Here is a 20,634-nt window from a genome sequence, read left to right on the forward strand (position 1 = left end):
GACTGCCACCGTTCTATTAAGACCTGAACCCGCTGCAAACAGACACATGCTACAGCACTACATGCGTAATAGCTTTTTTTCCAAAACCTAGTGAGCTGTTTGCACTAAAAGAATGTTAAGGCATCCTTTGCCAACGGTTTGACTGCAAATGGTGAACAAAAAAAGATGATTATAAATATGTATTTAATTCAAAATTGAGTATTTTACACAATATGTATCTGTACGTCAATTACTGTTTAAAAGTTTGGGGTCGGTTAGATTTTTAGGGTTTTTAAAGTCTCTTATGCTCACCAAGGCTGAAATTTTATCCAAATACAGCAAAAACAGTAATATTGTAATGTATTATTACAGTTTAAACAATTTCAATTTTAATACTTTTTTCAATTTTGATATATTTTATAATTGATTTTAATTCTGTGATGGCAAAGCTGAATATTCAGCAGACCTTGGTGTCACATGACCCTTCAGAAATCATTCTAATATGCTGATTTGGTGTTTAAGAAACATTTTTTATTATTGTCAGTGTTGAAAATAGTTGTGTTACTTACTGGAAATATTGTATGTATGTAAACTGTAATACATTTCTGTCACTATTGATCAGTTTGTCCTTGCTGAATTAAAATATTAATCTCTCTCTCTCTCTGTAAATAAATAAATACACTACCAGTCAAAAATTTATGAACAGTAAGATTTTTCACGTTTTTTAAAGAGGTCTCTTCTGCTCATCAAGCCTGCATTTATTTGATCCAAAGTACAGCAAAAACAGTACCATTTTTTTTTTTTAAATATATATATTTTTACTATTTAAAATAACTGTTTTCTTTTTGAATATATTAAAATGTAATTTATTTCTGACCAAAGCTAAATTTTCAGCATCATTACTCCGGTCTTCAGTGTCACATGATCTTTCAGAAATCATTCTAATATACTGATTTGCTGTTGAAAAATAGAATAGAATAGAAAGATCCAAAGATCAGAAGGATCATGGGACTGGTGTAATGATGCTAAAAATTTAGCTTTGAAATCACAGGAATAAATTACAATTGAAAATATATTCAAATAGAAAACGGTTACTTTAAATAGTAAACATATTTAAAATATTATTAAAATATTTTACTGTTTTTGCTGTACTTTGGATCGAATAAATGCAGGCTTTGTGAGCAGAAGAGACTTCTGCTCACAACATTAAAAATCCTACTGTTCAAAAACTTTTGACTGGTAAATAAATACTGACCCCAAACTTTAGAATGGTAGTGTATTTTTATGCTTAGAATATCAGGTTATAAAATTAGAAACATGCTAATGTCAAATTCTATTGAAATTAATTAATTAATAAAGGGTTTTTGCACAAATTGTCACCCAAATCTCAGTTTCCTATATAGGCAGTAGATATCAAAGAAAATAGCTAGTTTTGGAACAGAGCTATTATTAAATATAAAGTATTGCCTATGGTGAGACAAGGCAAATACAATTACACTACAGCATGGGGGTAAGAGCAGAGTTAATTGATGGACTGGAGTTGGAGTTGCAAAAAAAAAAAACCTCCAAAAGAAAAATAGCAGAAAAACACAGATTTGGATTTTTCAATTTGCATTTTCTTTGTGACACAATAAACAGGTATTACATAGTCATGATTCAGTGAAAACTAGTGAAATGGAACGAAATTGTAAAAACATAATTTTAATACATTACATTTGAGTTAAATAAGCATCGATTATTCGTATTTTCTTTGACACCCCTGCTGGAAAAAAAACAACAGAAACCATCACAGAAATTCTAATGGTTTCCACTACAAATACCATTACAAACATTACAAACCATCACATTTTAACCAATTTCAAGGTAAATGGTTTTCTGTAGTGTGTTTGGGGACATATTTGATTAAACTTGACTGGTTTTTAACAAACCACCAATGGAATGTGACAAATTACCAGTAGAGACCCACCTGATCCATTACAATTTCCATTAAAATCAATACAAGTCCCATTACAATCAGTAAAACCATTACAAATTCTGTGATGGTTTCTGTTTTTTTTTTGCTTTTCATTGGCTGACTTATGCTATTGTTATTCTATAGTTTGCTGTTAACACCATTTTTCACCTCCCCCCCCCAACAATTGTTCTATTTTCTATGATTTGATGAGAAATGTTCTTTCCATAGAGGGGCGTTCTCATACGTGAAACGAGTGATACAGAAGGCAGGAAAGATTGAATACGCAGCCAAGTTCATTTCCGCTCGGGCTAAACGGAAGGCCTCCGCTCTGAGAGAACTGAACATCCTGTCTCATCTAGACCATGAGAGGATCCTCTACTTTCACGACGCCTTTGAGAAGAAGAATGCAGTCATCATCATTACAGAGCTGTATCCTTTAAAATCTCTGAGAGCTTTAGGGATCACCGACCGTAAAAGCAGGCTTAATTAAACGAAGTTTAAGTTTTTATTTTGAACTTTGTGACATTCAAAGTTTGTCATGATGAACTATCATTTGGTGAGTCACAAGTACAAATGAATAGTGTCCTTCTGCACTAAGAATTGCTACAGCTGCTTGTGTAATCTGTACCATATATATTCACACCTGCCTTAGTCATCTTCCTTAGGATCATCCGGTGTGTGTATTGCTTCGGTCCATCTGTGCTTCGACTGTCACAAATAGTTAGCTTATGTGTCCTTCAGGGCAGAGTCTCCTGGGAAAACAACAAAGAAAGGACATCTTACATAAAACATGCACTTAAATTGATACAATCACACAGTGGAGACTGAAAGTCTTGAGTCCGTATTGAAAATCTGAGCACGAATGTTAAGGTTTTACACTACTTACCAAATACTAAGACATATGTTAATTTTTTAATTCAATACTGAACTTAACACCATTATTATTATGTAAAATAATAATAATTGGTTTGTAAAATAGATGCGTTTTCACTGGTGGATTCAGATTTTTGGACCCTGCTTTATACACGTCTCACATCCAATCTGGCACAATCACACTTCCTCTCACACATTGTAGTGTTGATGAGTTGATCACAAGCTTTGCCCCATTACTGTGATTGTCCTTGACAATGTGTAAAGTTGCCATGAGGAGCTTCTCGAAAGGCTTACAAAGAAATCAACAGTAATGGAGTCAGAGGTGGGTGTGCCCGTTTGATCTTTTAAAGTGGCTAGAAAAGTTTCATATGTTTGAGCAGACTATTCTGTTACCATTTGTCACATTTAGTTTGTCCTGGGCCATTTCTCATTGCATCCTCTAGTTACCTAGAGGATAAAGAATGTATTCTTTTATTTCACAGTTAAAAGAAGCCTCAGATTAAATTTCTGTAGGGACAGGACTATCAAAACTGACACTTGTCCCACTTGTCCCTAAACTTGTCCCTAAACCGAATTGTTTACTACAGATCCGATCCAGCGTGAGGCAGCTGTTGGAGGGTATTAGCTATCTTCATCAGCATGACATACTTCATCTAGACATAAAGGTAAATGTTATGTAATTTGCTGTCATTACCGTTTCCTTCCATAAGTTAGCAATATTCACAGTAAGGAACCGATGTGTTGACTAGACTCCTCTTTTTTTTTTTCCACTCAGCCTGATAATATTCTCATGGCAGACCCTAGTAGTGATCAGATCCGCATTTGTGATTTTGGAAATGCTGTAAAGTTCACGCCTGATGAGGCACAGTACTGCAAATATGGCACTCCAGAATTTGTCGCCCCAGAGATTGTTAACCAGACACCCGTCTCCAAGGCAACGGACATCTGGTAACGCACCTGGTCTCTCCATCACAAAACAGCTCTTGAACAAATCTGTATGCAGCCTCTAAAGTATCATGAATACATTAGTGTCTCACAATTCAACTTTTTTTTTTCTTCTTGCAGGCCTGTTGGAGTTCTAACATATTTATGGTAGGATTATATCAATCGTGTCTGTTAGAATAAAATAATATTATATAATATTATTATAATATATTATGTTTTTTTAGAGTTGTGTTATGCATTTGTATATTTATAAATGAGCAATATTACATGATTACACAAGTAGCCGTGCAATATGGCTGTATATCGGCACATCTGTGATGCAGGCAGAGTGCTGTAGGTAATCACAGCATGCCGATATACAGCCATAACACATGGCTACTCGTGTGATATTGCGTTTATACAACAGTTTGACAGCGCGAGTCTGTAAGTACATAAGAAACAGCAATGGAGTATCTTTAAAAACCCTTTTTTGTGCAAACTACTTCCTTTGGATTCAAATCTCAAGCTTACAGTTTAATAGCTGAGCCCAAGCCTCCATTACTAATTCAAAAACATCACTTTAGAGCTAGTAACAAAGGAACGTTAACTTGTTTCATTGAAAGCTTATTGTATTACTGTATTAAAAGATCATTGTATTATGCAGAGTATTGTGAGAGAGATCTCAATCTTTTACAGCTCAATCTCATATTCATAATAAAACATTAGTTTGAATGTCCGCTGAGGAAAGCGATATCTTTGTCGTACTATCCATTCATTTGTTAAGGGTGATTTCCGATGACAGTGCTGCTTAGTGCGTTTGTTGGCTGCATCTTACAAGGTGTTGCTGAAAGTAATTAAATATAATGTTATAACACAGCATTAAATATAACATGATGAGATTATGCCCGTAGGCCGAACTATTTGCTCTGGAACAGGTAATGGATTAATGATACCAAAGGGTACCTGTTAGATTTACCCAAAATGAATTATATCTCATGTTTAACCACTGTAGAGACATCAGAGCCAGCTGCAAACTTCAAAAGATCTGGCCGAGGTAAGGCTGCTCTTGGCAGGTTCATGAGCTTTGAACGGCTGCTGACTCTCTGGAGCTCACATCTCCAAAAACATTGTAGCAAATTTTCAAATAGACATTTTTATTAACAAACCGCATATTTGAAATCTAAACTAGTACATTCTTACCTAAAAACTCAGTATTATTTATAAAATTATAGTGGATTTGGGAGTCCACCATGACACTCGCTGTGAGAAATACTCCAGGCGGATTCGAGGACCAGAAAGAACTGTTGTATAAAAATTTATATTATATATTTACTTATGTTCACCATTATCTTATATACCAGTATCTTCAGGCAGACTTCATCAAACAACTCTGTTTTGCAGTCTCACTGGAGTTTCTCCTTTTGCTGGAGAAAACGACCGCAGTTCTGTTCTCAACATCAGGAACTATAACGTAGCTTTTGAAGAAAGCATGTTTACCGACCTCTGCCACGAAGCTAAGGGATTCGTCATTAAACTGCTGGTGGCTGATAGATTGTAAGTGGAATCTACGGTGCTTATCTGCTGCACCACACTCCTATTGGTAATTTATTGTGGAGAAGATTATTTCTACTGCTAAGAGCACTTTGTGTTAACTGGCAATTTGTTTAATGTTGTTTTATCTGCAGGAGACCCGATGCTAATGAATGTCTTCGGCATCCCTGGTTCAAGGTAACAACAGAGTAGAGGAGTAAAGACGAAATGCTCCTTTAGACCCGTGGCTATCCAAATGTGTTATTTAAATTAATACAACCTCAAGTTAATTTTATGTATGTAATGGAAAAAGTTATTTACAGTGATTGTTAAAATACATTTTTCGTTCTTTTAGACCCTGAATAAGGGTAAGAGCATCAGCACAGAGTCCCTCAAAAAGTTCTTGTCCAGAAGAAAATGGCAGGTAAGATAATATTAGTGACTTTTGTTCAGTACTTAATCCGTTATAGATTATTTTATTATGTCATTGTAACAATGTTCACCTGTCTCTCTTAGCGATCTCTTATCAGCTATAAATCTAAGATGGTGATGAGGTCTATACTTGAGTTACTGGATGACTCTTCCAGCCATATTTCCATTGCTGTTCCACGACATCTGAAACAAGGCTCACCACCACCTTCGTCATCTTCAGATTCGGATGAAGACATTGATGAGCTGCCTTTTATCCCAATGCCCATAAACATGGAATTCTCAGGTTCTAGAATGTCACTGACTGAAATTGTAGGGGATGATGAAATGACAGGTAGGCCGAATGGAAATGCTAAGAGGCCTGCTTCAAGCCATCAGAAGCCAGAACCCATGGAAGTAGAGACATCAGAGGGTGGAGACGCAGCCGCTAGAGGTAGAGCCAGGAAGAGATCTACACAAGAAGATGAAAAGGGCTCATCTGATGAAGAACCAGCAGAATTGGCCAAAAGGGCAGAACAGGCAAAGAGACCAATGCGCAGAGGTTCAAGCTTGGAGTCAGATGAGCCAGAGGGAGCACGTCGCAGGGGAGAGTTACGCAGAGGGAGCTCCGCAGACAGTGCCCTACAGCTCCACATCAAACCAGAGGAGGGCACCGAAGAAAGCTCTACTGATGGAAGTAGAATTCTACAAAAATCAGTATCTATGGAGCTTCCAAGGAGGAGCCCAAGTCCAGGAGCTGCAAAGCTCAGCCAGGAGGACTATGCCCTTAAATTGGAACTGATGAGGCAGAGACTTCTCAGGGGTGGCTCTGTAGACAACAAGATGAGTGGATTACGAGGCCCATTGCTGGAGACATTAGGTATGGGGGATGAGAAACGCTTTGTGCGGGGGTCTCGCCTTGCTAACCCTCCGCTTGTCAGAGCGGCATCCAGCGAGTCACCTAGAGATGACATCCCAAAGACCAAGATACTCCGCAAGAGTGCTTCCTTCAGCCAGGGTGATTCAGAGCCCATGCCCCTGCACCGAAGAATGGGAGCACCTCTAGAGATCCCACTGGCACAAATAGAAGAAAGACGACTGCAGGAAGCTGTATCCATGTCTGCTCTCACAGAGCCAGTCAAGGATGCTCGCCCAATCACCCCAAAAATTCATACGCCAGAACCAGAGAGACGTGAGAAAGAGAAAATTGAGGAAAAAGAGTCAGAGGTCTACAAGGACAATAAATCTGAAGAAGTCATTGTTGTGCCAAAGACTAATGCAGATGAAACTAAAAGTGTTGATGAGAAGTCTTGGGAGACTGATGCACAAGAGATGGTCCAGAGCAAGTTAGAGGAGCCCAGTGAAGAGTTTGAAAAAGTGGCTGAAATTAAACCGAAGACCCCCATAGCAGAGGAAACAATTGAGGAAGAGGAAGAAAGAGAGGATAAAGAACCAGAGAAAGAAGTGGAGCCTCCTGCTCCAGAGATTGAGGTTAAAGAAGTTGAGGATGATGTAAAGGCATCACCAGAGTCTCCAGAGGTTACCATTTCCACCAGCTCAATCACGGTGACCCCAACAGCTGCCCCAGCTACCCCAACTCCCAGCCCCCAGAGTGTCGTCTCTACTTATGTGACTCCATCACTCCCTGCACGTACAGTGCTCCCAGATGGAAGGGTGTCTGCATATGCCAGTATCATGCAGACCATCATGGTACCATCGGTCCAGGCATCTAGCCAACCTGATCCTGTGCCTACACCTACACCAACAACCCCAACAACCACCCCACCATCAGTTCCAGTCTATGCACCCATTTCCAGACACATCTCTGAACCAACTCTTTTGTCAACAACTTCATCCAAACCAGACCTTCACCAAACTACTGAACATCCTGCAGTCTATTCTCGGGTTGCCTCAACAGAACATCCTCCTAAAGAGCCAAGTCCTCCTAAGACTCCCACTCGTGCCTCCCCCAAGCGAGAGCCATCTCCCGGAAGCAACATTCAGGACCTTGCATCTGAGGAGGTCTTTGAAGCTCGCTTCAAGAAGCGCGAGTCCTCTCTAACTCGTAGTCTTAAACGCTTCTCATTCCAGAAGGCTGAGGAAAAGCCCTCCACTGTTGCTCCAGAAACTGCAGAAGAAATGTATCGCCCAGGGCCAATTGGTGCACCTTTAGAATTTGTACCAAGGAGGTTGGAAGAAAAGTCCAAGTCAGTTCAGGATCTTCGTGAGGCAGAAAAGGACCCTGGCTTCATGAGAAGACTCTCAATGCGCTTGAAAAGGACCCCATCATTGGAGAGACAGGAAGAGAAGCTCAAAGAGGAGGAAGCTTCAGCACCCAGGCGTCGTCTGTCCTGGGCACTGGGACGGAGGGGATCCCAAGAAAAGAAAGAAATTGAGATGGTGAGGTTAGATGGAGGTCCTGAGCCTCCTCCAGAGCCTGAGTCCAAAGCACCCTCAGAGTCACCTATTCTTGCCATGCGCAAGAAGATTGGCAGTACCATGGCAAGCCTATCCACAAGGATTAGGAGCCACTCTGAGGACAGGAAAGACGACAATGAAATCAAGATGGAGAAGAGGACACCTATATTCACAAAACTGCGGCGTTCCACCTCAGAGGGTGGCAGTCTGAAAAGGATGGGTGTCCCACAGAACCAACTGGCTGTCCAATCAGGGAAAGGGACCTCATCAGAATCTCTCGATTCCATGTCAAGCATCCAATCAGAATCAGCTGTTAAAAGTATGCTAGGTTTTTTTTAGTTATTTCTCTAAATTTGATAATTCCTTCTTGTTGTTAAAAGGTCATAATATTTTTCCAGGTGCAGAAATTGACCGCAGATCACGATGGGATCGTTGGGGGTTGACGAGAGGAAAAAGAGACAAGACGGTTTCCCAACCAGACATCCCAGCTTCTATTGCCAGGGAGAATGGCTCTCTTCGCTCTCGCCAGTACACACGTCTAACATCTGGTATTGCACATTTCATTTCAAGAGACATCTATTTGATTACATCCAGTTTTGTTATAAAGATTTACATATATCATGAGTGAATCAATTATGCATATGGGCTTGCATTGGCACAGCTGTGGGAGATAAATTATAGTCCCTGTCTCACTAATCTTTTCACTGATTCTCTCAACAATTAGACTTCCCTCCTGTGTTCCATATTAAACTAAGGGACCATGTTCTTTTGGAGGGAGATCCCGTCACTCTCAGCTGCCTCCCTGCTGGCAGTCCTCACCCACGCATCTCATGGATGAAAGGTCTGATTCAAATTGTAATAAAAGCTTCTGTAGTACTAAAGATAATATAATCTGACCTAAATTGAGTGCAGTATCCTTAACTGAATATACTAGATTAAAAAAAAAATACTTTGCAATAATTGTATTATCTCAGTGCTGTAGAGATTTTGCTCACCATATTGGCTTTGTTTTTGTTTTTTATCTGTAGAAATGAGTTCTTTTAGTCTTTTACAACATACCATGTCAGCCAATATGAAGTACCTTAAGAGTTTAAGAAAAAATATTAAACGCATATATTGGCATATTGTTATTTGATTAGGGGTTCAAGCATGTAATAATTGTTAAAATGGCCAAGGATCAGCAATCTCCTCGTAAAACTGATTGTGTAGACCAAACCTTAAGTTGTAGAGACTTGAAACTTGGAGGGATGGTAGTACTCACACCACTGACAATGTCACCAAGGCTTGCCCCAGTCAGCCTGATGGGGTCGCTACAGCGATCAAAAGTATGAAATCGCTTATAACTCCTAAACCGTCAGTCGCATGCTCAAGTGTCTTGTGTCGCTGGAATCCTTGGCTTGACGAAATTTGGGGGTATTTAGGATTTTCGACTCATTGCATAGGGACGCCAAAACGTTCTAAATGGGCAAAGCCACTTTTAGTAAAAAGCCTAAAACTCCTGAATGGAATGAGATATCTTCACCAAACTCTCAGAATACTTATGTAGGAGCTCAATCTGAGGTCACAGGACAAAAATCCTGGATCTTGACCCCATGGTGGTGCTATAAGAGGAAAAAAAAACATAAAAATGGCTATACCTACACAACCATTTGTCCTATCAACATGAAAATTGCAGTGCACAGTCTTGGTCCAAAGTGCCACAAGTGTCTATAAGGACATTTGCGTATCTGAAAAAAAAAACATGGTCAATTGGTCAATGAAGTTTGAGTCAAAACAAGGTTATGGAAGCCAATTGGAATGAAACTCAGTGGGGCTGTTTGACTCATGGCCCTAAAGGTCTGTGAGAAATTTGAAAGAAATCACCCACTGGGGAATTTTTCATGGGCATAAACGATTGTACATTGTGAGGTTTTCCGTACATACACATGGTATTCATATACGATAGAACTTCTCATTCTGGACAACTTTGCCTCTAGAACCACTGCTGTCAATCAAATCGTTAAATGATTGAGAAGATGTAAGAAAAAAAATACTTTTGCAAACTACTTAGGTTTTTCACTCAGTCTGGAAAAAGAACACTGCAGCACTATTCTCTGAACTCTCTAGGTCAATAATTATCAAAAATAATGTTAAAATGCTTTTTTAAATCCTTGATTTAAGTGGTTACAGGCTTGCTAAATAATATAATTTTCCTCATGTGCTTAATTGCCTTAGTTGCTTGAACCCCAGTAATTGCTGCTTGCAGCTATATTGTTATTTATTTTTAAATAGGAGATAATCTACAGTCTGCTGGTCTTTATCACAAAATAAACATAGATAGGGTTAATATGACTCCATTGCAAATGATAATATTAAATAAATGTACATGAAATTATTTAAGTTTAAATTATTAAATTAAGTGATTTCTGAATTGTTATTTTTTTTAATTAACCTTTAAATGTGTCTGTTACAGTAAACCATGAATTCTAGATGCATCAATAGTCATTGTGCTGACAAAACCAAACCTATTTATTTTTTGGCTATATATAGAAGGATCTTATTTCACCTCAAAGTAAATGTCACCACAAAGTAACACCACCAAAGTCAAAGTCTAAAATGTCAACATTAACATTAAAGCACAGCACCAGGTTGTGGCTTTGAGATTATGATTTTGGAAAAAGTTAAAGTTCCCAATTAACATTTTTGCTTTTCAACTTTGTGTATTCTCAGATAAGAAGCCACTTGAGATCGACCCAAGGATGAACATGATATCCTGCCCTGATGGGAGACAGCTGCTGATGATTATGAAGACCACCAAGAAGGATGCAGGCCTTTATGAATGTGTGGCTTCAAACGCACTGGCCACTGTCACCAGCTCATGCGTCGTGTCCCTTGCTCGTAAGTTTAAAATGAGAAGCAAATGAGGAAGTAAAAGTCTGATTGGAAAGGAAAATAGAATACTGAGAGAACAAAACAGAGAAGAAAAAGTGCAAAGTTAGGGACACATTTAGACTATTGAAATTGTATTCATTTATCCGAAGCAACTTAATATTCCGCTGTGGAAAGTGTTTGTATAAAATTGCAAAATAGATTTATCATGACCACGAATGAATATCAATATACTAGTCAAACTTTGAATGCTGACCGTTTCTGACATCGGATTTCATGCATCACTTTTCATGCATAACTTGATGTGTCACTGGGCATGCCCATATTGCATTGCCAATCTCTCATTGAGAATGAATGAGATCTGGTCATTTTGTTGCAGAAAAGCGCTGTCAGTGTGAAAACCCCTTAAGGGAGGAAATAAAAAGAGAAGTGCTTCAGTGCAGTGTTCCAGAATTTCTCAGAAAAGTAAAGGCTAGAACAGAGATGAAAGTGGGACACGGTGAAAGAACAGTTAAAATTATTTTTTAAGAGTTAGTGCATAGCTCACAGCTAGACTCAGGAAGGAGCTCTTTTAGCCTTGAGAACAGAAATGCCATTGGCTTTCTAACATCGTGAACAGCCTAATGCACTGCTTATCACTGTGCAAAGCTATTTTCTCCTAGAACAGCAGGCCATAAATTATTCACTCCTTTTTGTGCTTCACAAAGCTGATTAATATGGAAAGGTGACTTGCTAGCAGAGGTGCAAATATCATGTAGTTGTCTTACCTGAGACAGTTTTTTTAAATAATTTATTTTATTGTATTTGTTTATTTATTTATTCTTTTTTTTACATCAGTGTCTGAAATGTTAATATTATAATAGTACCCTTCACCTGCAAAGTTCCCACGGTCAAGGAAAAATATGGAAATAGCAAAAATGTGGAAAACCTTTGACTTTCTATAGCAAATATAAAGTTTTTTTAGTTGTGTTCAGCTCTAAAAATAACTGTTTGTTAGTCCAGTTTCTATAAAATTACCTTTTAAAAGGTTTGGGGATGGTAAGATTTTTCCCCCATGTTTTTGAGAGATCAAAAATAAAGTAAAACAGTACTATTGTGGAATATTATTCAGATTTAAAATGACTGTTTTGTATTTCAATAGGTTTTAAAGTGTAATTTATCCATGTAATGGCAAAACTGAATTTTCAGCAGCCATTAATCCAGTTTTTAGTGTCACATGATCGTTCAAAAATAATTCTAATATGCTAATTTGGCTTTTTAGAAACATTGTTTTCAATGCCGAAAACACTTAAGCTGCCTAATTTACTTTTAGGATAGAATGGATAGAAAAAATTCCAAACAGCATATTTAAAATGAAATTTTTGTTACATTCTAAATTTCCCAACGGTCTCTTTTGTCTTAGTAATTCCTGAATAAAAAACGTACTTACCCCAAACTTTTGAAGTTATTCCAAAGACAGATCAACTAAGAGAATTTCTAGTAGTAAACAATAAATATTATTTCGTAGGTCTGCCTAATAGCCCTGGGACTCCTGAGGTTCCTCAGAAGTATAAAAACACCGCTCTGGTGGTATGGAGACCCTCAGACACCACGGCACCATGCACCTACTCTCTGGAGAGGAAGACGGAGGGTTAGTGGACAACATTTATTATTTATCTTACTTTGACTGATGATTTGTAGAGTATATTGTTAAAAAGATTGTCAGCTGTGTTCTCAATATTAGTTTTAAATGCAAAAATTTGAATGTTTTATAATGATAATACTATAGTATCTGGATTTTCCTGCTATTAGTTTTATCCATATGTAAGAAAAAAGCTGGAGGAGAATGTAAAGGAAAGACAGTTATCATTTCCTTCTGCTCTACTGCCCTCTTTTGGAATGGATGGGTGTTGCAACCAGCTCTTATTCTTTACATGTAACAATGTAATATCTATTTTTGTAGGTGATACTAACTGGCTGATAGTAGCCACAGGTGTGGCTGACTGTTACTACAATGTCATGGACCTTCCAACTGGTGCCGCGTACAGGTTCAGAGTGGCCTGTGTGAACAAAGCTGGCCAGGGACCTTACAGCAATCTGTCTGAAAAAATCGTCCTGGACTCAACAGGTGCACAAAACTTTTGTGGTTCTCATTTATTTTATCCTGTCGACAGGCAATTATTTACTAAACAAAACCATGGTTATTTGTGACCATATTTAATGCATTTTGGGTCATAGAATTTTTTTATTTATTTATAGCTTTTACATGTTCTATGAAAACAAATGGCATGTCACAAAAACTGCCAAGTTTGGCTAGCTTCTACCAAAAGACAGACACAAAATACAATTTATTATATGATATAATAGAATAGAATAGAATTGAATAGAACAGAATAGAATATGAACTTCTATTCAAAAATTTGGGGTCTTTAAGATTTTGTTTTTTTGTTTTATTTCTTTTTGTTAATCACCAAATCATTATTAGATTGGTGCACTTTCTATTCTATTTCTATTTTATATACTTGTTTCCTTTTTATTTATTTAAAAAAAAAAAAAAAACTTGTGGATTAAAACTTCTGGATTATTTTTCTATTCTGTCTGCTTGTTTTCTTTTCATTTATTATAATTAGTTACCCTATTTTTAAACACTATTTTTTAAATGTATTTTCTATTCTATCTACTTGCTTGCTTTATTTATTATAAAAACTACACTCTAACACTAGCTTTTTATTCTTTCTATTCTATATACTTGTATTCTTTTTTTTTTATTAATTATAAAAAATACCCTCTAACACTAGCTTTTTAAAATTTATTTTCTATTCTATCTACCTTTCTTTTTTATTATAAAAAATGACCCTCTAACACTAGCGTTCTCTATTATTTTTCTGTTCCATCTACTTTTCTCTTTATTAAAAAATAACTAATTTTACCCTCTAACACTAGCATTCTCTGTTCTTTTTCTATTTTAGCTACTTGTTTTCTTATTTATTAATTAACACTAGTTTTTAAAAAATGTTTTCTGTATTATTTCTTTTTTTATTTATTATAAAAAAACCTCTAGCTTTTTTTTTCTTTTTCTGTTCTAATTCTTTTCTTTTTTTATTATAAAATTACCCTCCAACACTAGCATTCTCTATTCTTTTTCTATTCTGTCTACTTATTTTCTTTTTTTATTTGTTATAAAAAAAGACCCTCTAACACTAGTTTTTTTAAAAAATATTTTCTGTTCTCTCTACTTGTTCTCTTTATTTATTATTGTGTTTTATTTGTTTATTATAAAAATATTGCCCTCTAACACTAGCATTCTCTACTCTTTTTTTCTATTGTCTACTTGGTTTTTTAAATTTGTTATAAAAAAGACTAACTAACACTAGTTTTTAAAAAAATATTTTGTTCTATCTACTTGTTTTCTTTTTTTATTTATAAAAAAATTACCCTCTAACACTAGCTTTTTTGTTCTCTTTTGTTCTATCTAATTGTTTTCTGTCTACTTGTTCTCTTTTTATTTATTTTAAAAATTACACGCTAACATTAGCATTCTCTATTTTTTTTTCTATTTTATCTGCTTGTTTTCTTTTTATATATTATAAAAAAAATCACCATTTAACACTAATTTCTTTATTATTTTCTATTCTATTGACTCGTTTTCTTTTTATTTATTATAAAAAACATCTAACACTAGATTTCTTTATTATTTTTCTATTCTATATACTACTTTTCTTTTTTATTTATTTAAAAAAAACACCATCTAACACTAGATTTCTCTATTCTTTTTCTATTCTATCTACTAGTTTTCTCTATTTATTATAAAAATTACCCTCTTTTACTCTTTTTCTATTCTATCTTTTAATTTATTATTATAAAAAAATACCCTTGTTACGTTACTGCATTAGACTAACCAAGACCTGTTAAAACTAACTCATGTTGGTTTTGATTGCTTCTATTGTTCTCATTTGTAAATCGCATTAATTAAAAGCATCTGCTAAATGACTAAATGTAAATGTCTGAAGGGTCATGTGACACTGAATGTAGGTGTGATGGCTGCTTAACATTCAGCTTTGCCATCACAGAAAACAGTTGTTGTAATTGGTAGTAATATTTCACAATATTACTGTATTTTTGATCAAATGCTGCCTTTGCAAGACTTAATTCAAAAATACTCAAAATGTTCCCCACTTTAAACTTTTTAACAGTTAGGTTTAATAGAATTCTGAATGGAACTTATGCATCTATGCGAATTCTTTTCAACAGCACCCCAAAAGTCCACTGGGACTGTCGTTGTCAAAACGCTTTCGTCACCTCCGGCTCCTGCTCCTGCTCCTGCTCCTGCTCCTGCTCCTACAGTGGTCAAATCCACCATGACTTTGCCTGCAATGAAGCCTGCTGCCATTAAACAGGCCGCAGCACCACCAGCGACTTCAGCACCCTCTACAGTCCAGCCGGTAAAGCCTGTGTCTCCTCCTGCCGCACCTGCATCGGTTACGACACCTTCCTCTGCCACCCTTCCCCCGAGTCATCGTACTGTACCTGATATCCGAACTCCATCCCCTAGTGCTCCCACCCCAGCTAAAGCTAAGACTACTCTCAACATCACTATGGCCAAACCCTCCCCAGCAACCCCTGCAGCTCAACCTCCTCCTCCTAAACCCTCACCGCCCGTCGTTCTGCCCAAACCTCAGACCCCTGTCAATGCGGTCTCCCCTCCATCTCAAACTCCTCCGGTGTCCCCGCCTCCTCTGGTCTCCCCTCCGCCCGCTATCGGCAAGCCGATCTCCTCAGTGCCTATGTATGTCCCGGCCACCACCACAGCACATGTGACTCCAGTCACCCCAAACACGCCTTCTCCTGCCCTGTCACCACCGGTGGTGTTAGTTACAAGTCTGAGTCCCGTAGGGGAGGGTACTGGCACACCCAATCGTATGACTCCAAGTGGAAGAGCCACTCCTTCTGGACGCATCACTCCTACAGGGCGCAGGACCCCTATAGGAAAACCTGGAGATTCGACCCTAAGGCAGGGAGTCCCTCAGAAACCGTACACATTCATGGATGAGAAAGCAAGGTAAAGTGCAATGGCTGATCACTCTTTTATTATAACAGTGTCACAAAGGAACTTTGTTATGGCTGTTTATTAAATCAACATCAAAAAATAGAATCAAAACAATGAGTAATTCAGAAAATGTCATGACAAAATAAATGCTAAACTAAAATTGGTTACTCATCATGTAAATCAGCTTTTGATGTAATTACTGTTCTATGTTGTTGACAGTATTATGCTCATTGTTTAATTGTTATTTATTTATTTGTTTGTTTTTATTATTTCTCACTTTTACTTGTTTTGTTTTCAAAAATGCATGTTTTATTATTTTTTTAATGTTATCTTTTATTTTTTATAGTTGTGTTTATTTTTATTAGTTTATTTTGTTGTATTGCTTGTTTGTATTATTTTTTACTTTTGTTACTTTTATTTAGTTATATTTTATTTACAGACATGCATGTTATATTATTTAATGGTTTAATTTATTTGATTTAATTGTGCATTTATATAATTGTTTATTTTTATTTTTTCGTTATTTTCAGACATGCATGTTTTAATTATTTATAAATGTTACCTTTTATAGTTATAGTATTTAATAAATAGTATTTATTTTTATTTCTTTATTTTGTTTGTTGTTTTGTTTATTTGTATTTTTTTATTTTTGTTACTTTTATTTAGTTATATTTTATTTATAGACTAGTGTATTTAATTGTTAATTTTTATTCTTTTTTATTTTCAGGCATGCATATTTTGTTTTGTTATTTTTTCATTATTTTTATAATTGCTTTTACTTTATTTTATTTTATTTTGTTTTATCATATATATTTGTTGTTGGATTTTATTGCATTGTATTTTACTTTGTTTTATTATATTATATTTTGTTCTGTTTTGTTTTATTTAGTTTAGTTTTGTTTGTTTTATTTTGTTTTACTTTATTTATTTATATATTTATTGTGAGGAGACACTGGTGGTAGTCCTGGGAATTTAACCAAGATAAAACATTTTATTATTTTGTTTTTTGTTGGGTTTTATTTTATAGTATTTTATTTTGTTTTATTTTATTATATTTTGTTGTGTGTTATTTTATTTTGTTTGTGTTTTTCTTTTTTGTCTGAGGGGGCACTAGTGGTAGTCCTGGGGATCTAACCAAGATAAATATAAAAACATAACCATTTTAATTTTTTATTTTATTATACTTTTTGTTGTATTTTATTTTATTTGATTGTGTTTTTATTTTGTTTTATCTGATTACATTTATTTTATTTTGTTTTGTTTTGTTTTGTTTATTCTTTTTTTTTCTTTCTTTCTTTCTTCCTCCTGAGGGGGCACTGGTGGCCCCTTGGTCCTGGGAATCTAACCAAGATAAAACCAAAGAGGGGGAAAACACTTAACTACATTTTTTTTATATAATGGCCTTAAAAAGTACACTTAGTTAGACGCTTAAGCCATTTTAAAATGTATGAATGTTTTTTGGACTGTATTACAGAATATCAATCCCTTGTATTTTCTTCACCACAGAGGTCGATTTGGTGTAATCAGAGAGTGTCGGGAAAACGCCACCGGTAACCTGTACATGGCCAAGATTGTACCGTACGAGCCTGAGAGCAAGCAGACCGTGTTACAGGAGTACGACATACTGAAGTCCCTTCACCACGAGAAGGTCATGGCTCTGCATGAGGCCTACGTCACCCCACGCTACCTGGTGCTCATCTCTGAGTGCTGCTCAGGGAAAGAGCTGCTCTATAGTCTGATTGACAGGTCAGAGACTGCTATGTACTGATTGTCTATGTCTGTGAAGTAGGTGCTTATCAGTCCTTCCCTGACATTGCTTTGCATTGTGTTGTACTACACACACCCTTGACTTGATGGTTTCTGCAGTATGGGGAAGTTGTACGGTGGTTGTGAACAAAGCTATAAGCAGTACTGCATGTTTCACTGCATGTAACAGTGTATGTGACAAATAAAGGCTTCTCTCTCTCTCTCTCTCTCTCTCTCTCTCTCTCTCTCTCTACTGCAAAATTATACTTGGTTTAAAGCATGGAAACTATCAAAGTTTTAACATATTACAAACCTAAAAACATATTTAAGTGAAAATAACCCAAAAATGAAAATTCTGTTGTGATTTATTCATCCTCAAGTTGTTCCAAACCTGTATGAATTTCTTTCTTTTGCTGAACATGAAGATATTTTGAAGAATTTTGGTAGCCAAACAGTTTCTGGTCCCCACTGACTGGTTAATGATTATGGGTCGACCGATATGTGTTTTTCAGGGCCAAAACCGATTATTACAGATCAAGTAGACTGAGAACCGATATATATGTCTAGTGTAAAAATGTAAATTATTGTCAAAATTAAGAATATCAAGGACTACATTTTTTTAAAAATGCTTTTAAATTATTTTATCGGCAAGTTTTTATAGTTGTATTTATTTATTTATTTATTTCGTTTTTTGTTTTGCTCATTTGTATTCATTTTTATTTTTGTTACTTTTTAGAATTTATTTTTTACAGATGTGAATGCTTTATTATTTTATAGATTAATGTATTTTTATTAATTTGTGTATTTATTATTTTATGTATTTATTAGATTTTTTTATTTACATTATTTTCAGACATATTTTGTTTTATTTTTACTTTTTATTATTTTTATAATTGTAAATATAATAATGTTATCCACATTCCTCAAAATATCTTTTTTGCAAGTAATGTGACAGAATTTCCATTTTTTGGTTGAACTATCCCTTTAATAACTAACTAATTAGTTACAAAAAAACATCCATTTAATAATTTCTGGGTATGATTAGGGGTCTACCGATAAGTGTTTTTCAGGGCAGATGCCAAATACAGGATAATAATAAATATTAAACAATAAATCTTACAGATCAAGTAGACCGATAATCGATATTTTGAACCAATTTTCTTTCTTTACATGTGTTTAAATTATTTAATCTGCAAATTTTTATAGTTGTATTCATTTTTATTTTTGTTACTGTTATTTAATTATATTGTATTTACAGACATTACAGATATTTTTTATTTACAGGTGTTTAAAGTATTTTTACTAGTTTGTGTATTTATTTGATTGTTTATATTTTAATTATTTTTTTTACATTATTTTTAAACATACATATTTTGTTTTATTTTTACTTGTTATAATTTTTATAATTGTAAAAAAAAAAAAATGTTGTCCACGTTACTTCTTTTGTGTGAGTAAAGTGACAGAATTTTCATTTTTGGGTGAACTATCCCTTAATCAATCAATCAATCATTTAAAAACATTAATTAAATAATCTTTTCTGGTTAATGATTAGGGGTCAATTGATATGTGTTTTTCAGGGTTGATTACCGATTATTACAGATCAAGTAGACCAATAACTGATATTTTGAACCGATATATATGTCTGGTGTAAAAATTAAAATTAATGTCAAAATTAAGAATATCATGGGCTCTAACAAAAACTTTCTTTAAATTCTTTTTTTGGCAAATCTGTTTTGAAAATGACCAATACCGATAACCATAAAAACGCTTAATATCGGCCGGGCCGATAATCAGTTGACCCCTATTAATGACAATTAAACATTATTTTCAATATTATTTTAATTTTCTCTGCTAGCATGTAGGTTATGAAGTCTACCTCTGGTTATGATGCTCTTATTGTCGATCTGTCTTTCTAGGTTCCGATACTCAGAGGACGACGTTGTGGCGTATATCGTACAGATACTTCAGGGTCTGGACTACCTGCACAGCCGGAGAATCCTGCATCTGGATATCAAACCAGACAATATCATTGTCACTTATATGAATGTGGTTAAGATTATTGATTTTGGTAGTGCACAGACCTTCAATCCACTGTTTCTGAAACAGTTCTCCCCACCCATTGGAACACTGGATTATATGTGTAAGACAAAACCTTTTAATATATTGTTTCATATATTTTCTTCCTAATATTACAAAAAATCCCAGAGCTTTATATGTTAAAGGTACCAAACTTGACCAAACATTCTTGCTCATGGTTCATTTAGGAATTTATGTATTTATTGTTATTAATTGTGCATTTCCTCACACTTTCTAATGTGTATTAATCTCTGCTGATTACTGAAAGCCCCTGAGATGTTGAAAGGAGATGTGGTGGGTCCACCGGCAGACATATGGAGCATTGGCGTATTGACTTATATCATGTGAGTGTTGTCCACTACAGCTCTGCAGTCTTTTGAGAGTAAATAGGCTCTGTTTTAATTTCACGTTGACTTTTAATGTCTGGTTTTTTATCTTATGTCAGTGGGGTCATATGTATTGTTGCAGTTTGTGTGTTGTCTCTTATGTTTTGTTTTCACATTCCAGAAGCTCTCTGGAGCTTGTGAGCTGTCAGTGCTTGTGATTATGTTTGACATGAACGCTATTCTAGTGTGTAACTCGAAGCTTTTGTCATGCTGTACACCATTCAGGCTCAGCGGGAGACTGCCGTTTACAGAGAATGACCCTGCTGAGACAGAGGCCAGAATTCAGGCAGCCAAGTTTGACCTCAGTAAGCTCTACCAAAATGTGTCCCAAAGTGCCTCTCTGTTCCTCAAGAAGATCCTGTGCAGCTACCCTTGGTGAGTAAAACAGTGCTTTTTACTGGCCTATATGGGTAAATCTCAAGAAACCTGTCAAGACCATGTCTGGG

General features: G+C 35.7%; 1 protein-coding gene across 7 annotated transcripts in view; it reads left to right on the top strand.

Moving 5' to 3' along the window:
• The window catches only part of spegb (striated muscle enriched protein kinase b), a 108,412-nt gene that overhangs the window by 83,225 nt on the left and 4,553 nt on the right, over window positions 1-20,634 (top strand). For all 7 annotated transcript variants that reach the window (XM_051118644.1, XM_051118638.1, XM_051118640.1 and 4 more), the window contains 19 exons: window positions 2,162-2,362; window positions 3,071-3,128; window positions 3,394-3,471; window positions 3,582-3,754; window positions 3,872-3,898; window positions 5,132-5,284; window positions 5,416-5,458; window positions 5,616-5,684; window positions 5,777-8,405; window positions 8,485-8,634; window positions 8,811-8,927; window positions 10,796-10,963; window positions 12,462-12,584; window positions 12,897-13,061; window positions 15,185-15,992; window positions 17,487-17,726; window positions 19,643-19,866; window positions 20,071-20,146; window positions 20,414-20,563. In XM_051118644.1, the coding sequence (XP_050974601.1) occupies window positions 2,162-2,362; window positions 3,071-3,128; window positions 3,394-3,471; window positions 3,582-3,754; window positions 3,872-3,898; window positions 5,132-5,284; window positions 5,416-5,458; window positions 5,616-5,684; window positions 5,777-8,405; window positions 8,485-8,634; window positions 8,811-8,927; window positions 10,796-10,963; window positions 12,462-12,584; window positions 12,897-13,061; window positions 15,185-15,992; window positions 17,487-17,726; window positions 19,643-19,866; window positions 20,071-20,146; window positions 20,414-20,563 (5,652 nt within the window). The remainder of the gene's footprint in view (window positions 1-2,161; window positions 2,363-3,070; window positions 3,129-3,393; window positions 3,472-3,581; window positions 3,755-3,871; window positions 3,899-5,131; window positions 5,285-5,415; window positions 5,459-5,615; window positions 5,685-5,776; window positions 8,406-8,484; window positions 8,635-8,810; window positions 8,928-10,795; window positions 10,964-12,461; window positions 12,585-12,896; window positions 13,062-15,184; window positions 15,993-17,486; window positions 17,727-19,642; window positions 19,867-20,070; window positions 20,147-20,413; window positions 20,564-20,634) is intronic.

Source organism: Labeo rohita, chromosome 9 (assembly GCF_022985175.1).
Source record: "Labeo rohita strain BAU-BD-2019 chromosome 9, IGBB_LRoh.1.0, whole genome shotgun sequence".
Taxonomy (NCBI): Eukaryota; Metazoa; Chordata; class Actinopteri; order Cypriniformes; family Cyprinidae; genus Labeo; species Labeo rohita.